This window comes from Rhea pennata, chromosome 1, assembly GCF_028389875.1.
Source record: "Rhea pennata isolate bPtePen1 chromosome 1, bPtePen1.pri, whole genome shotgun sequence".
NCBI lineage: Eukaryota > Metazoa > Chordata > Aves > Rheiformes > Rheidae > Rhea > Rhea pennata.
Window position 1 is genome coordinate 69,868,049 of NC_084663.1, and position 26,025 is coordinate 69,894,073.

At 39.0% G+C, this 26,025-nt stretch overlaps 1 protein-coding gene across 1 annotated transcript in view; it reads left to right on the forward strand.

The window, feature by feature from the left end:
* The window catches only part of PTPRO (protein tyrosine phosphatase receptor type O), a 166,047-nt gene that overhangs the window by 127,000 nt on the left and 13,022 nt on the right, over nt 1–26,025 (forward strand). The window contains 10 exon segments of the mRNA XM_062567857.1: nt 3,728–3,879; nt 6,296–6,416; nt 10,413–10,552; nt 12,962–13,094; nt 14,481–14,601; nt 16,069–16,137; nt 19,608–19,691; nt 23,140–23,175; nt 24,689–24,770; nt 25,778–25,868. Coding sequence (XP_062423841.1) covers nt 3,728–3,879; nt 6,296–6,416; nt 10,413–10,552; nt 12,962–13,094; nt 14,481–14,601; nt 16,069–16,137; nt 19,608–19,691; nt 23,140–23,175; nt 24,689–24,770; nt 25,778–25,868 — 1,029 coding nt within the window.

A 26,025-nucleotide genomic window follows, 5' to 3' on the forward strand; every position in this document is an offset into this window, starting at 1 on the left:
CTTACATAAGGTCATCCATTTTTGATTGGCAAAATCTATCTTCAGAAAAGGTATTTGGTCTTTTAGAATGAAAATAGCCAGAAAAGGAGAGTTTCCCAGCTTCCCAGGTGAGATGTGCCACTGCTTACTTCCTCTTATTAAGGGTTTATCCTTCATTTCTGATCTAAATTTTTCTGGCTTTAATATCCAGTCCATGGTTCTTGTTACACTTATCTCTTATTGACTGGAGAACCTCAAATGTACTTCTTTTTTCTACATAGAATTTAGTTTTTATCTTTTCCATTTATAAATTGCATCCACTGAACTCTTCAAGTCTTCTCACAGTCAGGCATTTTTCTATGTTATATTTTTCCCTCCTTTCCCTCTCTATTTGTTACTGTCTTTTCCAAAGTATGTGAACACTGAAACTGTAGTGCCAGCCTCCTGAATACTTGCTACAGAGGCAAAATCAGCTCCCTATTCAGCGCTCTCCTGTTTGTGCATCTAGATGATTGCATTTGCTATGGCATCGCACTGGATGTCTGTGTTGATTTGCTTCTAAATCCTTCTTAGAATAGCTATTTTCCAGAATATGCCATTCAGGAAGGCTTGCCTGCATTCTTTTTTTCCTAAGTATTCAACTTTGCACCAGGAACTTTGAAATACATTGTGTTTGAGCAGGCCCAGCTTAGCAGCAATTCAAATCACAGCACTGTCTAAATCCCCTACTCCTCAGCCAGTTGCCAGGCTATTTGCATGGTTTATCCGCAGCAGTTTTCCTTTCAGTTTATCGATGAAAGTGTGGAGCAGGAGTGAGCCACATTGCATCATTTTAAGGGAATAGTCCAAACAAACAAATTTGACTCGAATAAATTATGAGTGCTTATCAATAGTCATCACTGATTGTAGGCGTTAAATACATTCCCGTCTTCTAATTACCTTATTAATTGAAACCTTTTCAGTTTTGTCTTGGGACTGTTAGACTCTCTGGCTATTCTTGCTGAGGCCGTACCACAGCTGAAATATTGGCATATTGTTAATACTTCTGCCTTCTTCTGGGCTCTTCCTGCTGAAAAAAGACTTCTTAGAAGCCAGCCTTGGGAGCATCAGGTTTTCTTAGACATTTCTTGCAGGAAAGTGGCATGCCAGTTTTCCATGTCTGCAAGTTTAAAATCTTTGTCCCCAGGTGATCTGCTTTTCACTGTGTAAGGTTAGCAAGAGACTGCAAAGGTCTTTATCACCCTCAGACTCGTTCTTCCAAAGATGTAATAGATGTTTTTGTGGAACGCTGTGCCCCTTTCTGCCTTGTTCCGAATAATGCTACGCTACTTCCCCTGCACAGCCTGAGTATAGGACGAAGAATTAAAAAAAAAAGAAAAAAAAAGAAAAAAAAGAAAAAGAAAAAGAAAACCCACACAAGGAAACCCTCTAGATGTTGAAACAATAAATAAAAGGGTTTGTTGTCTTTTTGACAGTATTTTCTGTCAATTCTTCTGTATATAATGGGAAAGCTAACCTTTGTATACAGAACATAGGCGTATTTTTAAACTAAAGCAGAACGATTACCTGAGAGTTTGGGACTGCACCTCGCAGCGAGCTCAGGGCAGACAAACCATTTCCCTAATCCTGAATCCCATTGCTCATGTGGAGTCTGTAACTAGGTTGAGGCCTTAGTGAACTGAACTAGAGCACCTGGAATGAAAAGGCTATCAGAAGAGACTAGGTGATAGATAGCTCTCTCCCACAACATCTGTTCAGATATCTCCAGGTGGCTGAGTGGTATTTTGGGAAATCCAGGATTTCATGAGAAACAGCCAGGCTCCTGCAGCAACTGTTGCCCGCTGCTGTACTGACATATGGAGACTGCTGAACCACCAGCGTTGCTGTGGTGACTGATGAGTTTGTAATGGCACCTGCTGTAAACAGCTGGATTTAAAACAATTGTAAGCAAGGGCTTTTTAGACCACCAGCATTTTTTTTCATAATGACAGTGCTTTTAGTTTTGCAAAAGCAAAAAGTCTAGGAAAGGCAGGCCATCAGTGCTTATGAGTCTGTCATCATGGAGCTGGCAGAAGTCTCATCAGCTGGAGTACTATGGAGCTGTTGTCTGGCTCTCAAGCAGATGCTTTCAGCTGTCACTTCAGACCAGGTTAGCAAACGGAGTTAAGTTGCTACAGCCTCTTTTTGCACCTGGGCTTCCAATGGGATGCGACATTAGGGAAGTCAGGCACAGAGATCCCCTCCTAGATCTGGGTCTTGTCTCCTCTTTACATATCCTGGTTGTTCATCACCAGATATCTAAAGTTAACAACTGTGTGGGCATTAATAGGAAAAGCATGTCACCAATATCTAGGTATATGAAGAAATTAGTAAGAGTGTATAAGATTCATGTGACATTAGATGGTAATGAATATGCAGTCCTTGCCTAGAGATGGACTGGGAAACTAAGAGAAACATTTATTTAAAGGTTTTACGCTAAATAATCTTGCTTCCTCTCATCAGCATAGAAAGACATTTTTTAAAGATGAATTTGAGAGATAAATCTTACAAATGTTTCTAAATGGCTCTGAATTGTCCATGACATGGCGTTTGTTGCCTTCCTCAGTGGTCACTTCAGTACGTCCCCCGTGTTCTCTCGCAAATGTCTACCTGCAAGAGCAGAGGCCTGAACGCCTTTCTGAAGGCGGCAGTGACACCTTGTGGTCCCTGCAGACAGTCCCACACGCCGAGGCAGCCCTGCATTTCCTCGCTGCTCCCTGAGCGGCGGGGTCTGAACTGCCCTTGCACAAACACCAGTGACTCCACTGGGCTGATGCAGATGGGGATCAATCCGTACAGTTTTCCAAAAGAAGCTGCCAAGCACGTGGGTTCGCTTTTCCCCATTTTATCCAGGCTGTTCCTCTCGTGTCATCTTGAGGGGCGTCATCGTCTTAAGCAACTTTGCCAGTTGCTGAAATTCACTTTTGGGGCTCCATTCAATTTTGACTTAAATCCGGACTGGGGACCGTCACCTCCCCAGTTAGGCGACTGGGGTGAGCTAATCATCTATACTCCCGCTGCAGTTGAGATAGAGAGGGGGGCACCTCCAGGAGGTAGTCTTCTTACTTGTCTTAAGTACCTGTTTAGGAGGAAATGAGTTGCTCTGGAGATTCATTTCTTTCTGCGTTGACTGTATGGGGAGCCAAGGGCTTGCCAGCCTAACAGTGCAGCGAGGCAGCAGCGGGCTCGTTGGGATGCTGCGGGGAGGTCTGAGAAGGTATTTTTTTCCCATGGAAGAGCTATTCAAATTATTCAGTGTGACAAATTGTATTTATTTCTCACCGAATGTCACTTATTTTCAGGGCTATAACACAGTGAAGCAATATCTGAGGCTTCTAACTTGATTTTGTGTTCCATTTATAAATGTTGAATCAAAAAATGGTTTGTGTCAGCCAGTAACTTCATGCTTCTTTTTTTCCTTTTTAACAGAAAGAGTGCAAATAAATAAATAAATAAATCTGTTCCAAATGTCTTCCAGGGAAAATGCCTTTTTTGCCTATTTCAAGTAGCACTCAGGAGCCAGTATAAATGCAGATGCTTTTATTATTATGTATTTATTATGTATTATTTATTATTATGTATTATTAATACCATTCTGGTATTTTTATGATACTCTTTCCCAATGGTATCCTTTTGCAGAAGTTTATACTTGTGCTTGGTAGTACATTGTGTCAGAACCCTCTGTAGCATGTTTGTCTTACTCCCTCAGCACCAGTGGCACCTGAGATTACCTCCGTCAAGTATTACAACCACCTTCTGTACGTCAGCTGGACCTACGGAGGAGATGGCACTGACCTTTCTCATTCTAGGATGCTGCACTGGATGGTCATTGCGGAAGGAAAGAAAAAAATCAAAAAGAGTGTAAGCATTACTGGGGAAGGTGTAGCTCTTTGCTGTGTATTTTTGTGTTCAGTTGAAATTTTTTTTGTTACAACATTTACGCAAACTGACTGAGATTGGTAGAAGCCTCATCAGCTGAAGTATGCAATTCTGAGGACTCACGCTCTCAAAATAATCAGTGAGCAAAATGACTGTATTTGTGATTTGACATGAGTGGTGATATAATTTAAATGAGAATTTAAAAATAGCCTCATAGTATTAAGACTATCAATTGCAGATAGTAAAACATAAAAATATTTTTTAGAAAACTAATATTGTCCCTTCAGTTTCTGGTTAATGATAACCTCGGCTAGACATACTGGCTAAGTTTCTTGGTTCATTCAGTGCAGGTACTATAACTTCCCATTTTCTGACTTTATCAGACAGACATGCCTACATGTTATGTTTTCTTTCCATTTTCTATTTGAATACAAGTTCCACTAACTGATGAAGAAAAACTTGAAGAAAAATAGCAGCCCCAGGACAAGCAGCATCAAGCGTTTGAAGCAGCAGTGGAGCACTGCAGCGCAGGAACTCCTAATGCCTGCAGTGTAGCTTCCTAAAGCCTGAGGCTGTGGGATTTTTTTTCTACATTATTGATATTTCCATCATTGGCGTGCAGAAAGTACCTGATCTTTTTCAAGGGAAAGGTTTTCTTTCTACAGCTGAAGGCGTATGCTGTATTAGAATTTGATTTTCAGCATAAGCCCAAATTCATCAGCCATTTTTATTTGGATTTGTACAGAAGGCCCTAGCTTTTATAGGATTCTTAGAGGCCGCAAGAGTGCACCCATCTGGAGCTTGTGGCAGTGTGAGAGCCTAATTATATGATTAGTAGAACTGTTCAAAAACATGAGACTTCTGAACTGCAGGAGCTTCCAATGTTTGGATCTTTCCTTCAAATGTGGAAGAAAATTCAATATATATATATATTTTTTCTCACAAGTAAACTATTTTAAGAATTGAATTCTTAAAAAAATAAAATAAAATGCTGTGATTTTGCTCCATTACCCTCCTTACAAAATCGTGTTTCCTGCAAGATTATTATTTTTCCAGGAAAAAAAATGATTTTTGCAAAATCATAATTTTCAGTAAAACTTATTGTAATATTATCTTTTTAATAAATAAAAGATTAAAATCAGAGGATATCTTTAAAAAATCCAAAAATTCAAAGCTATCTTTAGGAATATTTATCTTCTTATTATTTTAATGACAATAGAATGAGCAAGTATTATTTGGGAAACTCCTGTAACAACTTATTTATGGCTAATTTCTCAGCAACTCATATTTGTAAATACTGGTGCATGTTTCCAGGCTAAAGGATATACCTGTTCTCCTAAGCTCTGTTGGTTAGGCACTGTCAGAAAAGATTTCCTTTAAAAATCAGAGTGTACTAATATGCCTTTATCTGATTTATTATGTTACATTTGCTTTCCTTGTGGGATTATTTGAAAGAATAGGTAACACAATCAAGTAATGATGACTTATTATTCCTGCTATTTATACACTTCCCATTAGCAGAGAGACTCTGAAAAGCTTGGTCTGTTTTGATTTAAACAAGTGATCAAAATCCACAAGTGTGGATAGCCCTATTAGTCTTAATTCAGAACTGTCACTGCCTCTCAGGACTGAAAAATTCAGTCTGAAAATTAAGCGACTATAGATACCACCATGAGATTTCCTGCATGCTATCTTTATAGCTAGTCTACAAGCATGCTGAAAAGTCTGTTGTGGGATCTGAGCTCTACTTCCTTTTTCTAGGTAAGTGAGAATCTTAGTCAACAGCAAAACAACAGGACTCAGACGGCATTGACAATCATCTTTTGAATTTCAGCACAGTTTCAGATCATGTTTGGTTTCAAATCTGTAGATGACTCAAGTCATTGCTTTCTGTGGCTTACTTTATAATCCCGTCTGAGTCAATTGGCCCTGAGATCAATGTCAAGCCAAAAGATCTGCAGATAGATGTTAGACTTGCCTAGCCAAATCTAGTTTGCAAGTTCTTAGGATATATAAGTGTATATATAAGTCCCATAAGTGGAGTCAAGTCTATGATTTGGTTAAACTTAGTTTGACATTTTGCAGAACTAGGAAAATCCAGATGCAAGAGTATTCTCAGCGATGCTGTAAGGGAGTTTTTCTTTCCTCTTTACATTTTCACTGATTGTATAGAAAATGCAGTCTGAGATTGTCTTACCTCTGCACTGTGGTTTTCTATTGAGCATTATGATTTTCTTGTTGATGTCAGTGGGAAGCGGTTCATTTAGCAAGTTCAGAGTATGCAGAAAATATCTGCTGTGATGCACAGAATTCTCTCTGTAGTACATTAAGTGATCAGATTAATTTTACAAGAAGGGTATCTGCTTTGGGTAATATTTAGTGTCTATGATTACTGCAGGTAACACGCAATGTGATGACTGCAGTGTTGAGCTTGCCTCCGGGGGACATTTACAACCTTTCAGTGACTGCTTGTACTGAAAGAGGCAGCAATACTTCCCTGCCTCAGCTTGTGAAATTGGGTAAGAATATGCTTACGTGTTTGTTAAACTGTAAACTCACTTCAGTATAGAAGTAGCTCTGTCAGCACATTCAGCATCTTCATCATTTCAGAGTCATGTATCTGTGTCTGCATTTTTTTGGAAAGTTGTAATTTTCACCTCATCTTGCTATGAAGATAATCTCGTTCATGTGTGTGAAACTACCAAGACTGGCAGAATCTGCCCAGAAGTGGAAACAGGAGGATGGAAATCTCTTAATGCTTCTCTGGGAGAACAACCCTGATGCATAATTATTTCCCTAAGAAGGTTTCAGGAATTGAGATTCAGACTATGCAGCTGAACTTTTCAATACAAAGCAGAACGCTTCTTGGGTTTGAGAAGCCTATTTATGGGTCTCAACTCTGTCTCTCAGTCTGATTTCTTGTCTCTTCATCTCTTCCTCTGGGTAATTCCATGGTCCTCCATCACTGAAAATGTGAGTACTCCTTAAGCAAAAATTAGTGACAGTATTCTTTACAAAAAGCAGCCTAATTCATGGCTGTGGGACCCACCATCATTCTTACAGAAATATGTATACTGTATTCTGAGAAACAAAAAAAATGAAGAATCTGATCCTTTAGAAGAGAAGGACTTTCAAATACAACTTTCTCCCCAGCATCTCCCTTTACCTCTAAAGAAGATGAGACAGTACAGCACAGTTTTTACAATACTTTTACATGCACATAAAATCCTTGAGCCCTAGGTACCCAAAGCAGTGAAACTATGAAGTGTGCTTAACTGCTTTTACAGGCATTAACTCTGCTGTGAAGACAGGTAAGGATGAGTTAGTGACTTCAAACTATATTATGTTCTCTACCTACGTAATAAACCTTTATTGAGTGATAGTGAAAGGAGTAAACTTAAAGAACTCCACAATTCCTGATTGAATTAGAGGTCTTGAAGCAATTATCTATTCTGCTTTCCAAATAATTCTCTGTTACTCAAATCTCTTGAACAGTGCTGGGGCAAGCAGTGCAGTCGCAAGAATCTGAAGTTCTTTGAAACCAAAAGAAAGGACAGAAATTCGAAGGATATAGAAAAATTCCATAATTTTTTTTTCTTTCTTGTGCAAGGCCTGTCCACTGCTTGCCCTATGTGTGCATACAGTTAAGTGTGTGTGTTTGCTCCCAGGACTGAGTGGGTGGATGTGTGTGTAGATATATCCCCCAAACACCATTATGAAAACATTTTAGGGTGAGTACTTGGAAACACCAGTTAGCTTATCTTTCAGGCAGGTCCATGAGTGTCATGTATTATTCATGCTGTACACTGTGCAGCCTGGTTATATCTTCCAATTCTTTGCTTATGAACAGGGAAAACAGCAAGTGGTGAGTGCAGGCATACTCTTATTGAACTGTTATGGTTATTTTGCTCTTGTTTTTTTGGTCTTTTATTGATCAAAAAAAAACCCACAGAAATTGAATGATTCAGTTTCGATAAATCACTTCTAGACACTGCTTCTTTTTTTATTATTTCCTTTATGCTGTTTGCATTTTGAATAGACAAAGGTAAGGATATTTTACCAGAGGTTTTTCTTTTCTGTTTCTGAGGGAGCACTGAGAGTTGTAATTGGAAGTAGTAGGAACTGATTCTAAGTGATAGACGACGCAGCACTTGGCAGTCACTTAAGGGCTCCTGCCAAATGTTCTTTCCTCCATGATGTTTGCTTCATCCTGGCAAATTTCCACTTACAGACAAATCAAGCCATTTGCTGCAGGCAAAAGGAGGATGTGCCTGGAATGATGCCCAAATATAAAACTCATATTTTAATTGAGATCATTTTTTTATCTTGAATAGGGAATGGAATGTGTTTCTGAGTCTAGGAGCAGATATACTGGGGGAAATTAAGGGAGAGGGAAACTTTCCCATGTAATTCTGGGGCAACATGTACCCTGCAGTCCATGTGACAAGGAAGAAGCCATGTACTGTGCCCCAGTCCCTACCCTACTCTCCTTAACTTGCTCCCCATTGCCAATATGACCATGGCAGCCTCCAACCCTAAAACACTGATCTGTTTGTCTGAGGATCAGATGCTTCACCAAAATGTCTATAACCTCTCGAGCAAGTCATTTATGCGTTTATGCCAGGTTTTTGATGGCAAATCTTACACATCACATCCATGTTCATCCGACAGTATCTCAAGAAATTATTTGCAAAGGAAAAAAAAGAAGAGCAAAATGTTGTATGTGTTACTAGAAACTTCCAGACAGCAAAACATTTAACATGCATAGAGACTGGGGATGAGATTCCGTGTTCACCTATGCCATGATGACAGGAGAATAACTCTGTGCTGATGAGGGAATTTCAGTAAATTCCTACTTCTCACCTTGTTGATGGTTTTCTTAGAGCCTCAGTATCCTGGAATAAGCTCATTGCTTGAGAATGCCAAATTTCATTAAATATCACTAGATTACAAAATGTGCAAACTCTGGAGAAGAGCTTGGAAATGTACATCCCAAACTTTCTGCCTTCCAAAGGCAAACAAAAGGAGCCCAGGATGCCTGAGACTTTGAAAGTTTGAGATTGAGATTGAGGGATTGAGTATCCCTCGTATGAAGCCATCAGGATCAAAATCAGGAGCAAGCAAGGTCTTTAAATACTCTTGGGAAAAGGTATATCTTAACATTACACACACACACACACACACAAAAAAAAAAAAAAAAGAGCTAGGCTGTTCTCTTCCTGCGCTCCTTAGGGTTTCCTTTCGTGTTCCCCTATGCTTTCAGTCTGCCACGGTAGCTCCAGCGGACATTGCAGTGATAAAGGACCTCCACTAGAGGTCAGATGTTACCTCTCAATGACGGTTAGCAAGACCACCGCAGTAAATGAAGATGAAGGATGGGCTTCCAAAGAGAGAACCAAGACGGTCTTCTCAGGCATTGTGGGTGCTTTAGGTTGCAGATTCAGATCCTTGTTTCATGGCTAGGACATTAATTTCCTCAGTGGAGATGAATGGGAGTGTTTCACCTCAGGGTATCTCTCACCATCATTCCTAGGAGGGCCCCTAGAATCACGCTCTCCCAAGCCCTTCCCAGTGCCAGGAACAAAGCTAATGGAAAAGGCTAGAGCTAGCACTATATGGTCATTTGAAAGCCCATGTTAACAAATCTGAGGTGGGCCAGACTAGCAGATTCCTACTTCCATATCCCTAGCCCCTTAGGCTTTCCAAGACTTTGCATTTGAAGTAGAATTTTCCCCTTTTGTCATTTTATTTCACCTAGGATATGGCAATTACCTTCCTATGAAAGGATTCATTTCCTTCTCCTTCTCATGGAGGAACCCCAGTCCCTTGAATATGTTAGCAGATTGACAACTGATCCAGCAAAACAGAAACAAAAGTAAACTACTCAGAGAACTTGGAGGTCTGGACCTTAGGATTCAGTAAGGATGAGATCTCCTTATGCAGCTAACAAAAATAGGTGCAGCTCTGATGGCCATAAAATGATAACATGCAAAATATCAGACTGGAAGATTTTTTTAAACTGCTAATTGACTAAACATTTTCTCTGATGAAATTATTATTGTTATTAATGTAGATAATGTTCACTTGTGGGAGGCTACTTCTTGATTGCCTTCTGGGGCAGGACTTGCAAAGCAGCACTTTCTCACCCAGAATGTGTTACTAACAGGTGGACTGCCTGGTGGTTTGTTTCTGCAAACCTCTTCCTATTAATGAGTATGCTGATCATCCCAAAGCAAAGACTCTACTGAAAAGGGAAATGAAGAAATTATCCAACTGTCCAAACAGAGAACAGTTTAAATAAGGAAGAAAAACTGAGACACTTCACAATCTTCCTTTTTTACATTGGTAGCTTATCATTATGCAAGGCAAAGTTTTACATTGGCAGGCTTTATCTGAAGAAAATGAAAGACAGAAGGCATCATGCGTTACCTTCATCTTTGTTTGATGCTTCCCCTTCTTGATTGTCCAGAGACTTAAAGACAAACATATTAAAATGAGATTTTCCTCTTCACCAGAACCAGCACCTCCAAAATCACTGTTTGCTGTCAATAAGACTCAGACTTCAGTGACTCTGCTGTGGGTGGAAGAAGGAGTGGCTGATTTCTTTGAAGTCTACTGCCAGCAGGCTGGATCTGCTCAAGAAACAAAAGTTCAGGTATGTAGTTGCCTCTTCTTTGGCTTCTCTTCTTCATTTCTGAAAAGCAGATCTGGACCTTGCGTCTTTCTCTTTTGTTCTCTATTGCTTAGCATTTGTGTATAAAGCCTTATTAAATTAGAGGGTCAGTACACATGTTCGGTCATTAAACAAAAGTTACCAATGCAGTTAAGAATTAAACTTGTAAGATCTAAGCTACTAAAGCATTTGGAATGCTGAAATATTGAGATCCTTCAAAATATTCAAAATATTTAGATTGGTCTTGTTGACCAGCACTAAAAAAAAAAAAAAAAAAAAAAAAAAAAAAAAAAAAAAAGAAGAAGAAGAAGAAAGAAAAAAAAAGAAAGAAAGAAATCAAGCAAGCCCAAATAAGAGATTATAACCGGTTGGACAGAAGTTGTGTACATCTAACACATCCAACAAAATTTCAATTGATGGCTCTAATACACTGCAAAACCTCAAAGGCCACAAAACTAAGGGCATTTCAATGAGCAGGAAAGGAAAAGTGATGAGATAGCTTGACAAGGAATAGGAAAGTAGATGTATTTTGGCACTATGGAGGCTGGATCTTTTTGCAGAATCTGGTTGTCTCTGGCTTACCTTTTGTCTGTTCTTGAGGGCTGTTAACTTCAGTTGGGTAGGATCCTTACTGTTATTCAAAGAGTACCTTTATGTTGCAAATGTGGCTACTGCTCAGACATTTGGTGCCTCTTAGGATAGTTCCTTCCGCGCTAACCTACTCTGTTTTGCTAATGAGCCTCCTTTTCTCCCTGTCCTTTTAGGTACCTGTGCTCTGAGTGTTCAGACTGATAATGCTAGCTCTGCGAAATGTAGGAGCTGTAGTAATTTTGAATCCTTGAGACTCAATGCTGTGCAACATCTGAGGTTTATTTTGAGATTTAGTTGATGGTCTAGTGATTACATGATTACATACCATGAAACATCATTCTCTTATGGGGTTACTCATACATAATGGGAAATCATTTCAGGAAAAAAATAGAAAATAACCCACTTGGCTTATCCCAAAGGAAACATATATACTGTTTAACCCTGTGTAAGACTTGCTTGTGAATTATCTAATATTTTGTTTAAATTGAGAAGGGCGTGGACTACAGAAAAATTCATTTTAATCTTTTGAATAATTCAGATTCCACACCTGGCTTTCTGTTTTTTCACAGTGAATAACAAAAGATCACAAAGTTATTATCCACCTAGCAGAGATTCAGAATAATGATGCGATTAGGCAAGGAAGGTACACAGGATTTGCAGCTGCAGTTTGGGGCAGATAACTTTTAAGAACATCAGGAGAAGACTACTCTATTTAGCAGGAACTTCAGGGGGGTTCCCATTTGTTGATGTAAACATCTAGCACTGGGAAATACAAAGAGATTATCAACTTACTTCTCACTACATTCATCACACTCTCCTCTGTCTTCTTGAAGAAAGGGGAAGGGCTCAGTAATCCTATTTGAACCATTAGGAAGAGATGCTTTCCCACCAGACTGGTGAAAATTCTTTTTCCAATATTTTCCATGCTAATTAAATGAACATTTTCATCCCTTTCCTCTATTTTTAAATAAGCAAAAGAAAAGGCAAATCTTTCCAGGTTTAAACATTCTGGATTTAATAATTTAAATTTCCCAAAGGAGAAAATGGAAAGAATCCAACCAACTCCAGTTGCCAAACTTTGGCCTCCTTTCAGCTGAGGGTATCAAATTCTCTTCCATTATACTCAAGTACATGTGATTTTTGTCTATGTAACTGACCTCAGAATTGCACTGCAACAGAAACCCTTGTAAGTCTAGAAGTTGTTCATGACTGAAAACAGGCCATTGCAAAAATCCTACACTCTGGGCTTGCTGCAGGATCTCACACTCTGCAGCTGGAATGCATTCATAAAGCTTCTTCTTGTTCCTTTTCTGAATCACTAGCTCAGTGTCCCTGCTATCACGTCTGCAAACCACCTTTGATTGTGCTGGAGAATATAGAAAAGCTTTTCCAGACCTTAGAGACTTATGTTCTTAAGTCAGTGCATTTTTTTGTAGTTGTGTTCTTTTGCCATATAGAATCATAGAATGGTAAGGTTGGAAGGGACCTCTGGAGATCATCTAGTCCAACACTCAGCGTAGCCCCGTATGGGGATTGAGCCCATGACCTTGGCATTAGCAGCACCACGCTCTAACCAACTAAGCTAAACGTTCCAGCTTAATCAGCATTTATAAAATTTCTTTGTACCTGTCTGGCTAGCTGCCTCTTTTTGATGAGTATCTTCTGTAGGTTTCCAGGAGTTGACTTCTTTCACCAGATCTAACTTTATCTGGACAAATTCATGGGTAGAGAGAGAAGCATTGATTTGTGGTGTTATATTTACAGGAGACAAACTCTTGCATATTTTTCCCATGTCTGTAGGAACCTATCACCGTCTCATCACATGTAGTGACAATCTCCAGCTTAATCCCTGCCACTTCTTACAACTGCAGCGTGACCACCTTCAGCCACAATAGTCCCAGTGTCCCTACTTTCATTGCTGTCTCCACTATGGGTAAGTAGCACTTCCCTGTTGCTTCTTTCTTCTCCAGTTGCAACATCTGTGTTTCCTTGATTTTTGAAACTGCTCTCGGTTATGTTGGCAGCAGAGGTTATGCGTCACTGAAGGGCTGCCAGTTGTGGATGGGATGGGGAAGCAACTTGAAAAGAGTTTTAGAAAAATCTCTGTTGAGGGGTTGACTTGAAAAAAATTAATCTATTGGCTCAATGCTCTATTGGATTTTGGAAGTCAGAGTTCTAGTTTGCGGTTTCAAAGCTGAACATCAGGGTACTGCCTGATGACAGTCACAGAGAAAAATTTCTCCTCAGCCAAGCCCAAACAAAATAAGGGTAGAGTCACATTTACAAGCTGCTAAGGAGAAACCTTGCTTTCTGCTTTCAGCAAGCAAGTGGGGACAAGGTGGGAAAGAAGGAGAAAGGCAACTGAGGGATCTTGAACAGTCACACTTTGAAGGAAGAGCCCCCAGTGGAGTCTCCTCTGGCATGTCATGAAGACTGACTCTTTGTTGACACTGAAGAAAGAGTATCCCTGTTGTGCTACCCAGAGCATTAAACTTTTCTTTAGAATCTCCCCTTCAAAATAATTAAAGCCATCTCTGCTTAGTTAGCGTGTCATGTATTTTAGTCAGTGGTCCTACATTACATGTACTACCCAACATCCAGATTCAGTGCCTAGTACTTAGCTTAAAAGTCTCCTTGATTTTTAGTTTGAAAAAATGTTTCTCTGAACTACTGTGGATGTAAAGTTATTCCGAGCAAGTTTAGCGGGGAGGGTTTCTTCTTATAAAATGAGCAGAATAAGGTATCTGTTCTCAGGTTAGTACAATTAATAAGCATGATTATGTGGAACAAAAATAAATCACGGTTTTGTTATTGGGAACTGATTCCAGCTCTTATATAAAACAGAATATTTTGTTAAAATTTATTTACCAATGCCTTTCAATCATTTTCAGCCCATATATCAACAGAATCTCTGATACTTTATTTCATTTTGGGGGTTAGAGAAGGTATAGATTATTGCTGAAGAGCAATTTAACAGGAGTTGAATTGTATTTTGGAGACACAAATGATGATGAATACTTGCATTTTATTTTTTATTCTCCCTCTTGTCTTGTTTTACAAATGTCAGTTCAAGGGAAAAAAAAAATCAGAACATGCCGAAGCTTAAAAACAAGCCACAGTGAAGTCATTTCCCCAGGAAAATTTTATAAGGGCAGTAACCGGTCAAAAACTCCCTTTAGCTCTAGTGGTAGATTTTTCTCTCTGTAACACTCCCAGGTGAATGAGAACAGTTCAAAAAAAAATATCAATAATGAGCAAAAAAATATACCTTTCCGCTTTTCTGAATTGAATAACCAAGAGCCATTGTTTGTGTGTACAGTCACTGAGATGAATCCCAACGTAGTGGTAATCTCTGTGTTAGCCATCCTAAGTATCCTTCTGATTGGACTGCTGCTAGTGACTCTTGTTGTACTCAGAAGAAAACATCTGCAAATGGCCAGGTAAGTCCAGTTTTATGCTCATTCCAAAATGTTCAGACAACAACGAACACATCACAATGATGGTTGCAATTGGGGATGCCTATGTGATGGGTGATGCTCAAGATGTTTGTGAACAGGCTACCTTAAAAAAAGTTGTCTTGCTGCCATTTGGGACTCCCTCTATCTACTTTAATTCTTGGCTTGAGTTATAAGCCTCAACTTCAGCTCCTTTTGAATTTTGCTGGATTGGGTCAATAAGAAGTGCACTCACTTATCATAAAGGGAACCTCAGATCAGGGACCTAAAGGACAATTGGGGTCTGAGGCAGCTGGGCATGAGCAGAATATCAAAATGCTTTTGCAAATCTGTCATATGGTTTGGATTTTTCCTATCACCAGACAGGATCTTTAGTTCATCAGGTCCTGGATGCTGCATTCCAGAGGCTGTGGATGGTCCTTAGGCTTGCATATTCTCCAAACCCTCCATATATGGTTCACCTACTGAGTAAAGCATCTTGAAGTCTTTGTCTTTCTATAATCTATAAATATATTTTAGCTTTCCCCACTATGTCAGGGAAAAAATGATTTAATTTCAAAAATTTATGTTAAGAATTGTCTGCTTGGCTACCTAGCAGATACTGCATTTTATGAGTTGTGTCTTGGCTGAATATTCCATACAACAGATGACCACATCACAGACTTTTCAGGCCATCTATTTAAGTGAACATTATGTTGTTTGCTCCTTTTACACATAACTCGTTCTGGGAAAACCCCAGCTAAATGAGTTTTTTGCATGCAGCCCAAAGCTTTTTCTTTCTCACTTCCTCACTGCTTCTGCTACAGAAGATAAAGACCTCAGGAGGAAACTAAAAAAATAAATGAAGTGAGGAGCTGCAAGCAATTGTTTATTTAAATCAAGGAAGCAAAAACAGTCAAGTCTGTTTATCATATACAGCTGAAAATAATGGACTTCTCATTAACTCTTTGGAACAAGACTCAGGAAATTCATCTTTTACACAGTTCCTTTGTGAACTCAGAATTACCATGCTGCTGTTGTAAAATGGAGACAATTATGTATCTTCTCCTTAAAGGAGTTGGAACAGTTAATATTTATATATAGAATATATATATATAGAGAGAGAAAAGTGAATATTTAGTATGAGTACTGAGACAGGCAACTAGTGCTATAAAAATCACAAATCTGGATAGAAAGTGAGATCTATTTAAAGTCTTTAGTAGCACCTTTTCCTTGTTTCCTTCTTTTACAGATTATTAGGAAACTTGATCTCAGGTAGTGTTGAGCGTCTACTGGTTTTGGAGGGCTATGTCAACTGATTTCAGTTATGTGTATTGCACATTATCTTGTAGATGTAGTCACAAGTGTGAGTGCTCAGCAGTTCTGAGAAAGATCTCCAAGACATCTCTGTTTAATCAACATCATTGCAAGCACTGTGAATCCAAAAATTATAATCTTGTCTTCCTGAAACAGGGAGTGCGGGGCTGGAACCTTTGTCAATTTTGCATCATTAGAGAGAGATGGAAAGCTTCCCTATAATTGGTGAGTGTTTTGAAACAAAGCTTTTGATCGTTTCCCCATCCCTGCTTTCTAGCGAGTATGATCTTTAAGTGCTTAATTTTTATGTGATCACTCTCACTGTTTAAGATAAAGCTACTTTACCTGTTATTTTAGTATTTCATTTCTTTGAATGATGACTCAAAACTATATATTCCGTCACCTGCTATTTTTAAGAATGAATGATGTATAGCCTGTGTCAACCTTTTCCCCCCCTTTTTTAGACACATATTTCCTAAAATAACACACGGATAGAAATTTGATCTACAAATCCACTAGCAGGTCCATAAAGATATATTTATATCCAGGAATAAGCTTGCCTACAGATGACCAATTAGTAACTGTTCTCATGCAGTGCCATTAGTTAATTTTTCCTTGTATTACAAGACCATTCAGGGCAAGCCAACTCAAACATTTAGTGTAACTTTGCGCTCAGTGCTGCTGAAATGACTGGAAGAACAACATATTCTTGCTAGTCTGGAAAACCACCTACTAGAGTTGCAGGCACTGACTATGGATTCCAAGCCATCACTAACTCCATGTATCGTTTAAGAGAAGCATTTGAACAAAGAAAGTCTGTAGGATTAGCTTTTACAGAAGAAAAAGTGCCTTAAGCACTCCTTGACTGGCCGCCAGTGTGGTCATTCTCATTCATGTTCTTGTTAAATGAATGGGCGCTAGTGACTGACCTGGTGTTTAATCTTCTGTGAGGCAGCTGTTAGCAATCTATGCAAAAAGACCAGCATCTTTCAAGGCAAGTCTAAACACAGATATTTAAAAGCGTACTGCGGCCATCTGAAAGACTGCTCAAGTGTGTAGGAAGAAGGAAATATGAGACTTGCTTTTACATCCATGCTCAGCTGTTGACAGCCAAGACGTTGGTGCACTTGGAACTGCTTCCACGACCTCGTGGGACGCAGTCTGCCAACAAGGACAGGATTAAATGGATTGATACTGCACCGAAACAAGCCTTTACTAATAAGCATGCAAACTGAACTAACAAGCCCGGCAAATCCTGTCAATACCTCACAGTGCTGCTAATTAACTGGATATTAAACAAGCTTCGCTTGCTTGGTCTAGCATTAACAGCAGCCAGCTGTATCCAGTAGAAACTAATCTCTTTTTCAGTTTCTCCTACTTGGACTATGTTAATAGCAATGAAGGCAGAAGATCAAACGCTCTTGTTAATTATAGATCCAAGCTTGAATCAAATGATTAAACTAGTAACAGATGTTATTAAAACCAGCAAAGGCTTTTTTTTTTTTTTTTTTTTTAATGGGAAGAGGATTTAGTTAATAGGTTTGAATGTGTAAGTGAAGGATCTTTTTGCTTAATTTAGTGTATGTATATGTATGTACATTCATTTATATAATTACATATATAAGTATATATAAAATGTTATAAAAATGTATTTGAAAAAAAAAAATCCTGTTGAATAGCTCAGGTATTTCAGTAACTGAAACCAGTGTGGCTAGATTTATGGTTCTGACTACTCTGAGTTAATAAAGACATCCCCTTTTCTGTGCCTCCATTGCCTTCTGAGGGAAAAGCCCAGGCTTACCTCAAGACCAGATGCACTGTCTGTCCAGACAGCAGAGGGGGAACTGTTGCCTGAAAGACAGGCAGAAGAATCAAAAAATCTGTTTTGCTTGGGGTCATTCCAGGGACATAATAAGAGTGGCACAGGCCTATCTGCTGATTGATGAAGAAATGTCAGCTCAGCAGAGTTTTCATGATTTGACCAATCTCTGCATCTCTCTCTCGTTTTAGTTAAATAAAAATTTTTGGTACATCTTAGCAGTAGAGGAAAGCTTTGTAATTCCAGGTAGACAGCGAAATTTTATTTTTTGAGTGATTGCATATTTTTCAGTTATTGAGTAAAAACAGTTTCTTTAGATGCTAAGAGTTGCTAAATGTGCACCGTGAGCTCCAAACATATTAGCCTGTGCTTTGGTATAGCATGGAAACTTCCCTTGATGATGCAATGATGAAAGAAAACATGGGCTTAAATAATGCCTTCTGCCTGTGTAGGCAAGATGAAGTGAAAACTCTGGAAAACCTCACTTGGGATATCCTGAATGAAAGGCAATTTTAGTATCTTGGCAACAAAAATCACTTTTTTCTTCTAAGCCTAATGGAAACCTCTCAGTGGCACCAGAGCTCTACTTACGCAAGGCCAGGTTTCATCTTCAGTCTAGTTCCATAGAAACTCTCAGTGGTTAAACCATGAAGTCCACTTTGTGCAATCATTCTGGGACATGTTTAGCTGGAAAGCTGAACTGCTGTGCTGGCTGCGCTGGTGCTGACCCCAGAGCACAGAAGAGTTGCCCGCATCCCTGGAGATCTTACTAGTTTTGGTGCTCATTTTTAGAGGGAGATGCCGGCCAGCAGGACTGTTGGGAAACGTGCCCTTTGCAGGGCCACGCACAGGGCTTTTGCTGCTGGCTGAGCCACCAGAGCCGTACCAACGTCAAGGGAAGCTGCCCCTCGGAAGCTGCCCTGTTTTCTGTTCAGCAACAACGTGCGCACAAGTATTACCAGCAGTTTCCACTGGGTGGGCAGATGTTTCCCATCACAGCTTTGAGATTAACAGTAGCGATAACTGCAGCAGGGGTGACTTGCTTTCCAGTGAAAACACATATCTATTAACTTCTTATTAGGCAAGACTACTAAAAAAAGAAATTTCACCTCCTGTTTCCTCTTTAGAACAGTTCTGTGAACATGGTCAGTATTACTTTTAAGGCGTTACATTTTCTGATGCGATGGAGGAGGGAAGAAGGCTGTATTTAGCAAAAATCCTACTACTGAGGCAGTTTCTGTTCAAGTTTCATGGATTCGTTAAAATTCTCTCACCTAGGAGAGAATTTAAAGCATCTAAAGAGGCAACTCTCTGCAAAAGCTCTGTGGCCTTTTTCAGAAATCTGACACAATAGGGAGCAAGAGATATTGGCATGATTGGTATAGATGTTCCTGCTGACATCCACAGGATTACTTTCAGGAACAAGTGTGGTGGATTATAATGCTTACATGTAGTGCAGATAAAATATATCTGTCCTGAAATAGCTCAAAACGTCAAGAAAATAGGTTTTGCACCACTTAAGTAATGAACACAGGCCTATGGATGAAATTTTCAATACATTTCAGTCTCTGAAAATCTGCCATTGTGTAAATTAACATTGTTTTAAAATAGTAGGCCTGAATCAATACCATAAAACACATTTATTTTGATCACATAGAATTTTATTGTGGACAGCTGAAAATACTACAAAGGATCTCAGCTTGAGGAGCAAAAATTCTGTGGCTGCTAGTAATAGTCTCATAAAGAAACTAAGAGGAAGCTTATATGGGTTTAGCTTGTTTTTGAAATAGGATTTGCTGTTCTCCTGACTTCTGTTTGTCTTACTAACTCTGCTCACTTTTTCATCTTTATGTATGTTATTTATTGATGCTCACAGGCGTAGAAGTGTATTTGCTTTCCTAACTCTGCTACCCTCATGCCTTTGGACTGATTATCTTTTGGCATTTTATATTAATCCTTGGTAAGTGATTTACTTGTTTTTTCCCATATGCAATGTCTAAACAACGTTAATTTCCATTAATTACATGAAAAATGTGTGGTAGCTTTGTTTTCAAATGGGTTGAAGCTCTTTAAGTTATAATTTTCTTGTTCTAGACCATGGATTGGAGAGGATGTGGGTATCAAAGTATTTGCTACCCTGCTTCATCTATTGTATGTCTGTTTATGCTCCAACCCATTTTGGCGTTAAAAAGCTAATTTTATGATAGGTGTCTTATTCATTTCATTGTTCTCTCTTTGCAATTTTTGCCACTTCATTACAAACCCTGGCTTCTTCTGCCCCAGTTATTCACCTTTTCATTGCTTGGCGTGCTGCTGCTGCTTTTCTTATACTAAAATTGCTTGATATTGCCCTACCTGTTTGTGTGTGATGTCTTTAAAGGTGCAGTCAGTCTCCTGATATCAGCAAAGTTTTACTTTTGGAAATACCAATTTCCTGAGATCCCACATAGACTAGCATTTCCCAAGCACAAAAATTGAGTCACTGTGTGTTTGTTTGTGTGTGTGTGTGTATTTGTTTAATACTTTCATCTATAAATAGTTTTTAAAGGCTTAGTAATTGACTGATTGGTGTTTTGAAAATAGCTAGCCAGTGAAGCCTCAGAGTCTATTTAGAATCAGAACTGTTTCACAAACTCATTGCAAATGCAGTTGTTATCGACCGTGACCCCAAAATGCTGCATTTGTCTAAAAGAAACTATTTTTTCTGATGATCTGGAGTCTAATAGGTACTGATGTATAAAAATGTGTTTGATACCAAAATGAAGATTTACTTTTGAACAAACTGTCTCCCTGGTATTATCATACAATAATGATGCTCTAGTAGGTAGTCACAAAAATCTTCTGTGTAGGGATTCCTGAGAGTGGTTTTCCTTGGGTCACATTGACTCTGTAGAAGAATCTAAATTTGGAGTAGGCTCAGACATAAGAATATTTTTTGTTTGTTTTTACAACTAAAGAAGGGGTATATTTCTTTTCTCCTGAAAGTCAAAGTGTGTTCTCTGCACAAACCCAAGTGAAGAGCAGAAACAAGTCTTGCAAACCTCTCCAAGCCTAGTATTATATTGACTTGTAACTTGACTGAAATAAACTCAACTTAACTAACTTCCTATGTTCCACAGTGGTGGAGGGTTAGGCAAACAGTTTATTGATGTGCAGATCAAATTCATCTCATTTAACTCTGACCATCAAGAATTCCAAGATGGCCATTTTCAATGACTGTGCTGCAGAAAGGGTCATCTCCCTCTTTTGCCTCTAAACGTGCATTAACTCACCTTCGGAAATGTGCGTCTGCCTTCAGAGGCTGCCTCGACAGTCAAGCTATCCAGATTAGACTGGAGAAGTTTCGAGGACCTGAAGCTGAATGACAGAAGATGAATCCCTCTCTTTGTATTTTTCTCTGTAGGATAAATGGAAGAATAGGTGAAACACCAGCTAGTGTCTTTTACACACAAGTTGGTTTAAAACATTTATTAGCATTCAGGAAACAATTGCAATGCTAAGAAACAAAGATCCCTTGAGACTCTCACAGCACAAGAAATAGTTTCTGAGAAATGGATGTCAATCATTTCTTTTAATGCCTCTTGAAGTGTTCCTTGAAGAAGAGTTCCTAGAAACATTCCTGTCATAAGCAGCACTTAAATATTTTTTTCTTTTGAGGTGAATTCTGATACACCCAACATTAAAAGATTTACCACAGTCACAGAGGATAAAAGAGAGTTGCACTGAATAATCTAGATAAATTAATTTTAAGTTTTTTTGGAAAAACTGCTTTGAAGAAGTCAAATAAATATTACCAGGGTATGTGTATAGTACACATGAATGAGTCACTGTACCTGTATAGATAGCATCATAGGCTAAAGAGATGTATAATACTATAATATTCTGCGAAGTAGATCTCCACATTAGTGTAAAATTGCTGTTGTCATAGCTCTTGTTCACTCTGAAGGCAAAGATCTGGATCAAAACTGAAAGGTACTTTGACCAAATAACAAAATTAGCCCAGGTTGCAGCTGCTCTGATAACTGAGCATTTTGGAAAATTTCATTTTGGAAATTTTGGAAATGAATCATTTCCCTTCTAAGCTTGAAAGGGTAGAAAAATAAAATAATATACTTTTTAATATTTCTTTCTTTACTCTCTCTTTTCACTGCTTTAAAAGTCTTTACCTTTAATTTACAAATTGAAGCTATGACCCAAAGTTTCTAGAAATCATTCAACTATAGTCATGAAATTAAAAATAGCATCAGTATAACGTGATTATTGAACAGATGTTATTTAGTACTCAAAGTAAGAATACTCAGAAAAAAAGAAGTATAACACCACTAAGATTCCTTTGGGGGAAGCAAGAATTTATTTGTGCTGTGACGTTACTCTGTCGCTGTCAGTCTGTGCACTTGCCATTGGTGCTCTGTCATCCCCTTAACAGGGGGGATCAGTATTTTCAAACCTGTAGCCAAAGTATTCCAGGATCCTGGCTTTATGCATTTAATATCTGAGTGATCAGTTAATGTTTTTGTGACGATGACTAAGTCAACACTCAGCCTCACTTGCTCGCCCACTCACTCACTCACTGACACATTCACCCCCTTCCAAAAAACCACATGAAGGTAGTTAGTGTAGTGTGGTTCTTATGTCCATTTCAAAGGTTTAAACTGCTTAATTCATTCATAATCTTGCTCACAACTGTCTCTAGTGAATTATGTAACGTATAAATCATGTGAAGACAGTGCATTATATTACTGGCATAATTACCTCTACCTGTTAGAAGTCAATTATAATTTTCAAAGGTTTAAGCGTTAGTTCTGTTGAAATCGGTAGGATATTCACCATTGTCTTCGCTGATCATCACATAAGCAGGCTATGCAATGAGTGAGAAATACTGTTTGGGCCTTTCTTTTTTCCACCCTTACTTGAATTTGCAAGTGTTTTTTTACTCCCTTTACTGAACTGATGAACATTCATCCCACATATCCCCGTCCACTTTTCCAGCTTGCAGAAGCTGGAGCGGGGCTCCCTGGGGTGGACCTTTGTGCTCCATCTCCTGCAGTCCCAAAGCCTCCTGCTCAGCTCGGCTGGGGTTTGGCCCCTGGGACCAAACCCAGGCTCACATGCAGCCACCAGTCCTGGTGGGTTAGGATTTGCAGAGGACCCACTGCTTGTGCGGATGAGTTTTCCCTTTTATAAGCAAGTAGTTCTTAGAGCTACAGAATGGAAAACTCGTCCCATTAACATCAATGGAAATTTTACTATTAGTTTAAAAATATCCAAGATATTATCACCAATCTTATCCTGAGTAATATGCTGACCATGAAACAAACATTCTTAAATCAGTACTAACTTTAAATTAAGAACATACCACAATTTAACAAATGACCTCTTTTTTTTTTTTTTTTTTTTTTTTTTAACAGGAGTAAAAATGGATTAAAGAAGAGAAAGCTGACCAAGTATGTGACTTCTTGAGTATTTAAAGTAATTTTTTTAAAAGTTGCCTTAGGCTGAATATGCATGGTGGAGTGCATTGCCATAGTGATATTGCAGTTACAGATACAGAAGACTTCTTAGTAAACACATCTTGAGAGAGGTGTCAGAATGTCAAAAACAAACAATAATTGCACAAAAATAACTCTTAAGAACAGATAAGTTGTGGTAAAACAGCTCCTGACTGACATAAAATTGGTCATGAGGGAAAAGATCAATTATACAAGTTAGTGATTCCAACGGAGCTGTTCCTTAGTTAAAAATGACAAATAGTGAAAAACTGGAATGCGTTTTTTCCCTCTTGACACAGAGCTCTCATTATGGTTGTTGCTAGAACATTAGATTATTAATGCTACCAGTTAAAGAGGAGTAATTAAGTGGTGATAAGACAAGTTCCTATGGGCATATTGCCTCCAAGTAAAAAAAAAAAAAAAAAAAAAAAAAAAAAAGATTATTGTGCACACGCTTCAGTAGCTTGTAAATTAGAACATGATAATTAGGTGAGGGAAGCTGTTTACCTGTGGGCCATTATTCAGAGCGTTAGCCTTATTATTCCTCCTTTATGTTCAGAGGCCGTGCCTGTACTAAGAGGTAGACTCTTACTTGGCAAAAAAGTACGTAGAGCAATGGGAGTCACTAAAGCAAGGCCAGTTTATACCTGCAGAAGCTCTTCAGGGCTTTGTATTGTTTTACTTCACTGTTTTCAGCAACCATTTCTCCAGGAGCATTCAAACTCTAATGCTGAATGCCTGCAGTTCTCAAAGCCAGTGGAGAAATCAGGCACTGCAGCAACATCCAAAATACTATCTTTTTTTCACAGACCTTCTCCAAAATCAGACCCTAAATAAGAAATCTACTGAAGGTCTGAATGAGCAAAGCTCAGGTGGATGTATCTGTTTACCAGATGGTTTCTGTATGTGAAAGCAACCTTTTATATGGCATGGAGGCAACTTAAATCAGCTGTCACTGCACTGCTACAAGAGGCATGCTGACAGCATGGTAATTCAAGTGAGTCCGCACCAAGGTGCAGGATCACCCTCTCATCATGGTGCCACTTGTACCTTGGGGATATATTCCCTTTAGAAACCTTCAGAGGTGGTGGAGGGGCTCGGGAGTCTGAGTAAGATGTGTGGGTCTTTCTCTTCACCTTAGATCAGGACAACTCCTACCTGCTAACCAGGTCAATCCTCACCAAGAGCTGCTGAGCTCAGCTCACCATGTGGATCAGTCCTCTCCCTGAGTCATGCTGGCTTGTGCTGTTACAGTACAGTACAGGTAACCAGGAATATATTCAATGCCATTTGTTGGCACTGAATCAGATTTTTTTTTTCCTCCTTTTCGTTACTTTCTGGCATTAACAATTGCAAATATATATTCATGACATGATAGCATTCTGTGGGACAATAGAAATGAAACCCATTTAAAAAGTTTTTTTTTCCTAAATGTTGATGTGTTTGTGTGTTTGGTTTTATTTTTAAGCCCTGTCCAGCTGGATGATTTTGATGGCTACATTAAGGATATGGCCAAAGATTCAGATTATAAATTTTCTCTGCAATTTGAGGTAAATCTGTGGGGACTCCTTCCTCTGCTAGCTGCCATGCCTAAATCAGCTTTTTCCAGATGTTAAGTTTATATAGTATGTTCGTGTGGTCTATTCTGTTTCATAAGTGCTGTTGCAATGTAGATGAGCTTCACTTGAAGTTCTATAGAGCTTAGAAACAACCCTTAGTAATATTAAAGACCATATTTGGTAAGCTGATTTCCATGGCTCATCACATTTAGATTTAGATAATTGTCAGACATGTCTTTTTTAGTTTAGGGTCTGTTGGCAGCCTAAGTTGAATTCAGGATTATAATAATTGCCTTAATTGGGGGTGCGGGAGAGGGCAGCACTGGAGTGAGGAGGTGACATCAAAAATCTCTTCAAGAGCAAGGGGGATGCATTTTCTTGCTGGATAGTTCAGGCAATGTACCTCATTTAAAGTCAGTTTAGTCATATAAAACTAAAAAGCTCCAGTCCTAGAGCTGCTGAAGCGACATCAGTGCTCCCGATGACTCAGAAGAGGAGGAGAAGGAGGGCTGTCAGGATGTTACCTGCTGTAGCGTATGGCTGACATGTGCCCTATCTCTCAGCGAAAACTGCTTTGATGCATCAGATACTAGATGTGACTACTTAGAGTAATTAGAAACATCTTTCAAGCATTCCCCAGTATCAAGATGGAAAGCCACTTGAGGAACTGAAGAAAGCTCTTAAAGTGGTGTGTATGACCACCACAGAAATAACTTATCAACCCCCTGGTCTGACACTGTTTTAGCTAATTAAGTGCCGCTGGAGGGGAGCAGCCCTTAGTCACAGCCTTGACTGGCAGCACTGCATTGGTCTGAAGTTGTTTTGAGCCAAACTCATGGGCGGCAGATAGGGAAACTAAGTGTATCCTTATTGTCAGTTTATAAAGAGCTTTATGAACATTTTCAGCTTGGTACATGCCACAGGCACTCATTTCACAAAGAATTATTTTTTGAGTGTTAGTGAATTTGAACTTGACATTTTTCCTTCTGTTACCCCAGGAGCTAAAACTGATTGGGCTTGACATACCCCACTTTGCTGCTGACCTTCCCATGAATCGCTGTAAAAATCGCTACACAAATATCCTACCATGTGAGTACAATGTGTGCAGGCTCCTGCTGAAGAGCCTTTAGAGGGGAAGAAGAGTTTTAATAAGAGAACTGTGAAATTAGCACAGATTTTCAGACAAATAAAAACCTGTTCTAAAACCTGCTCCTAAAGAGAATCAGGCAATAGGGTTTTTCTGTCA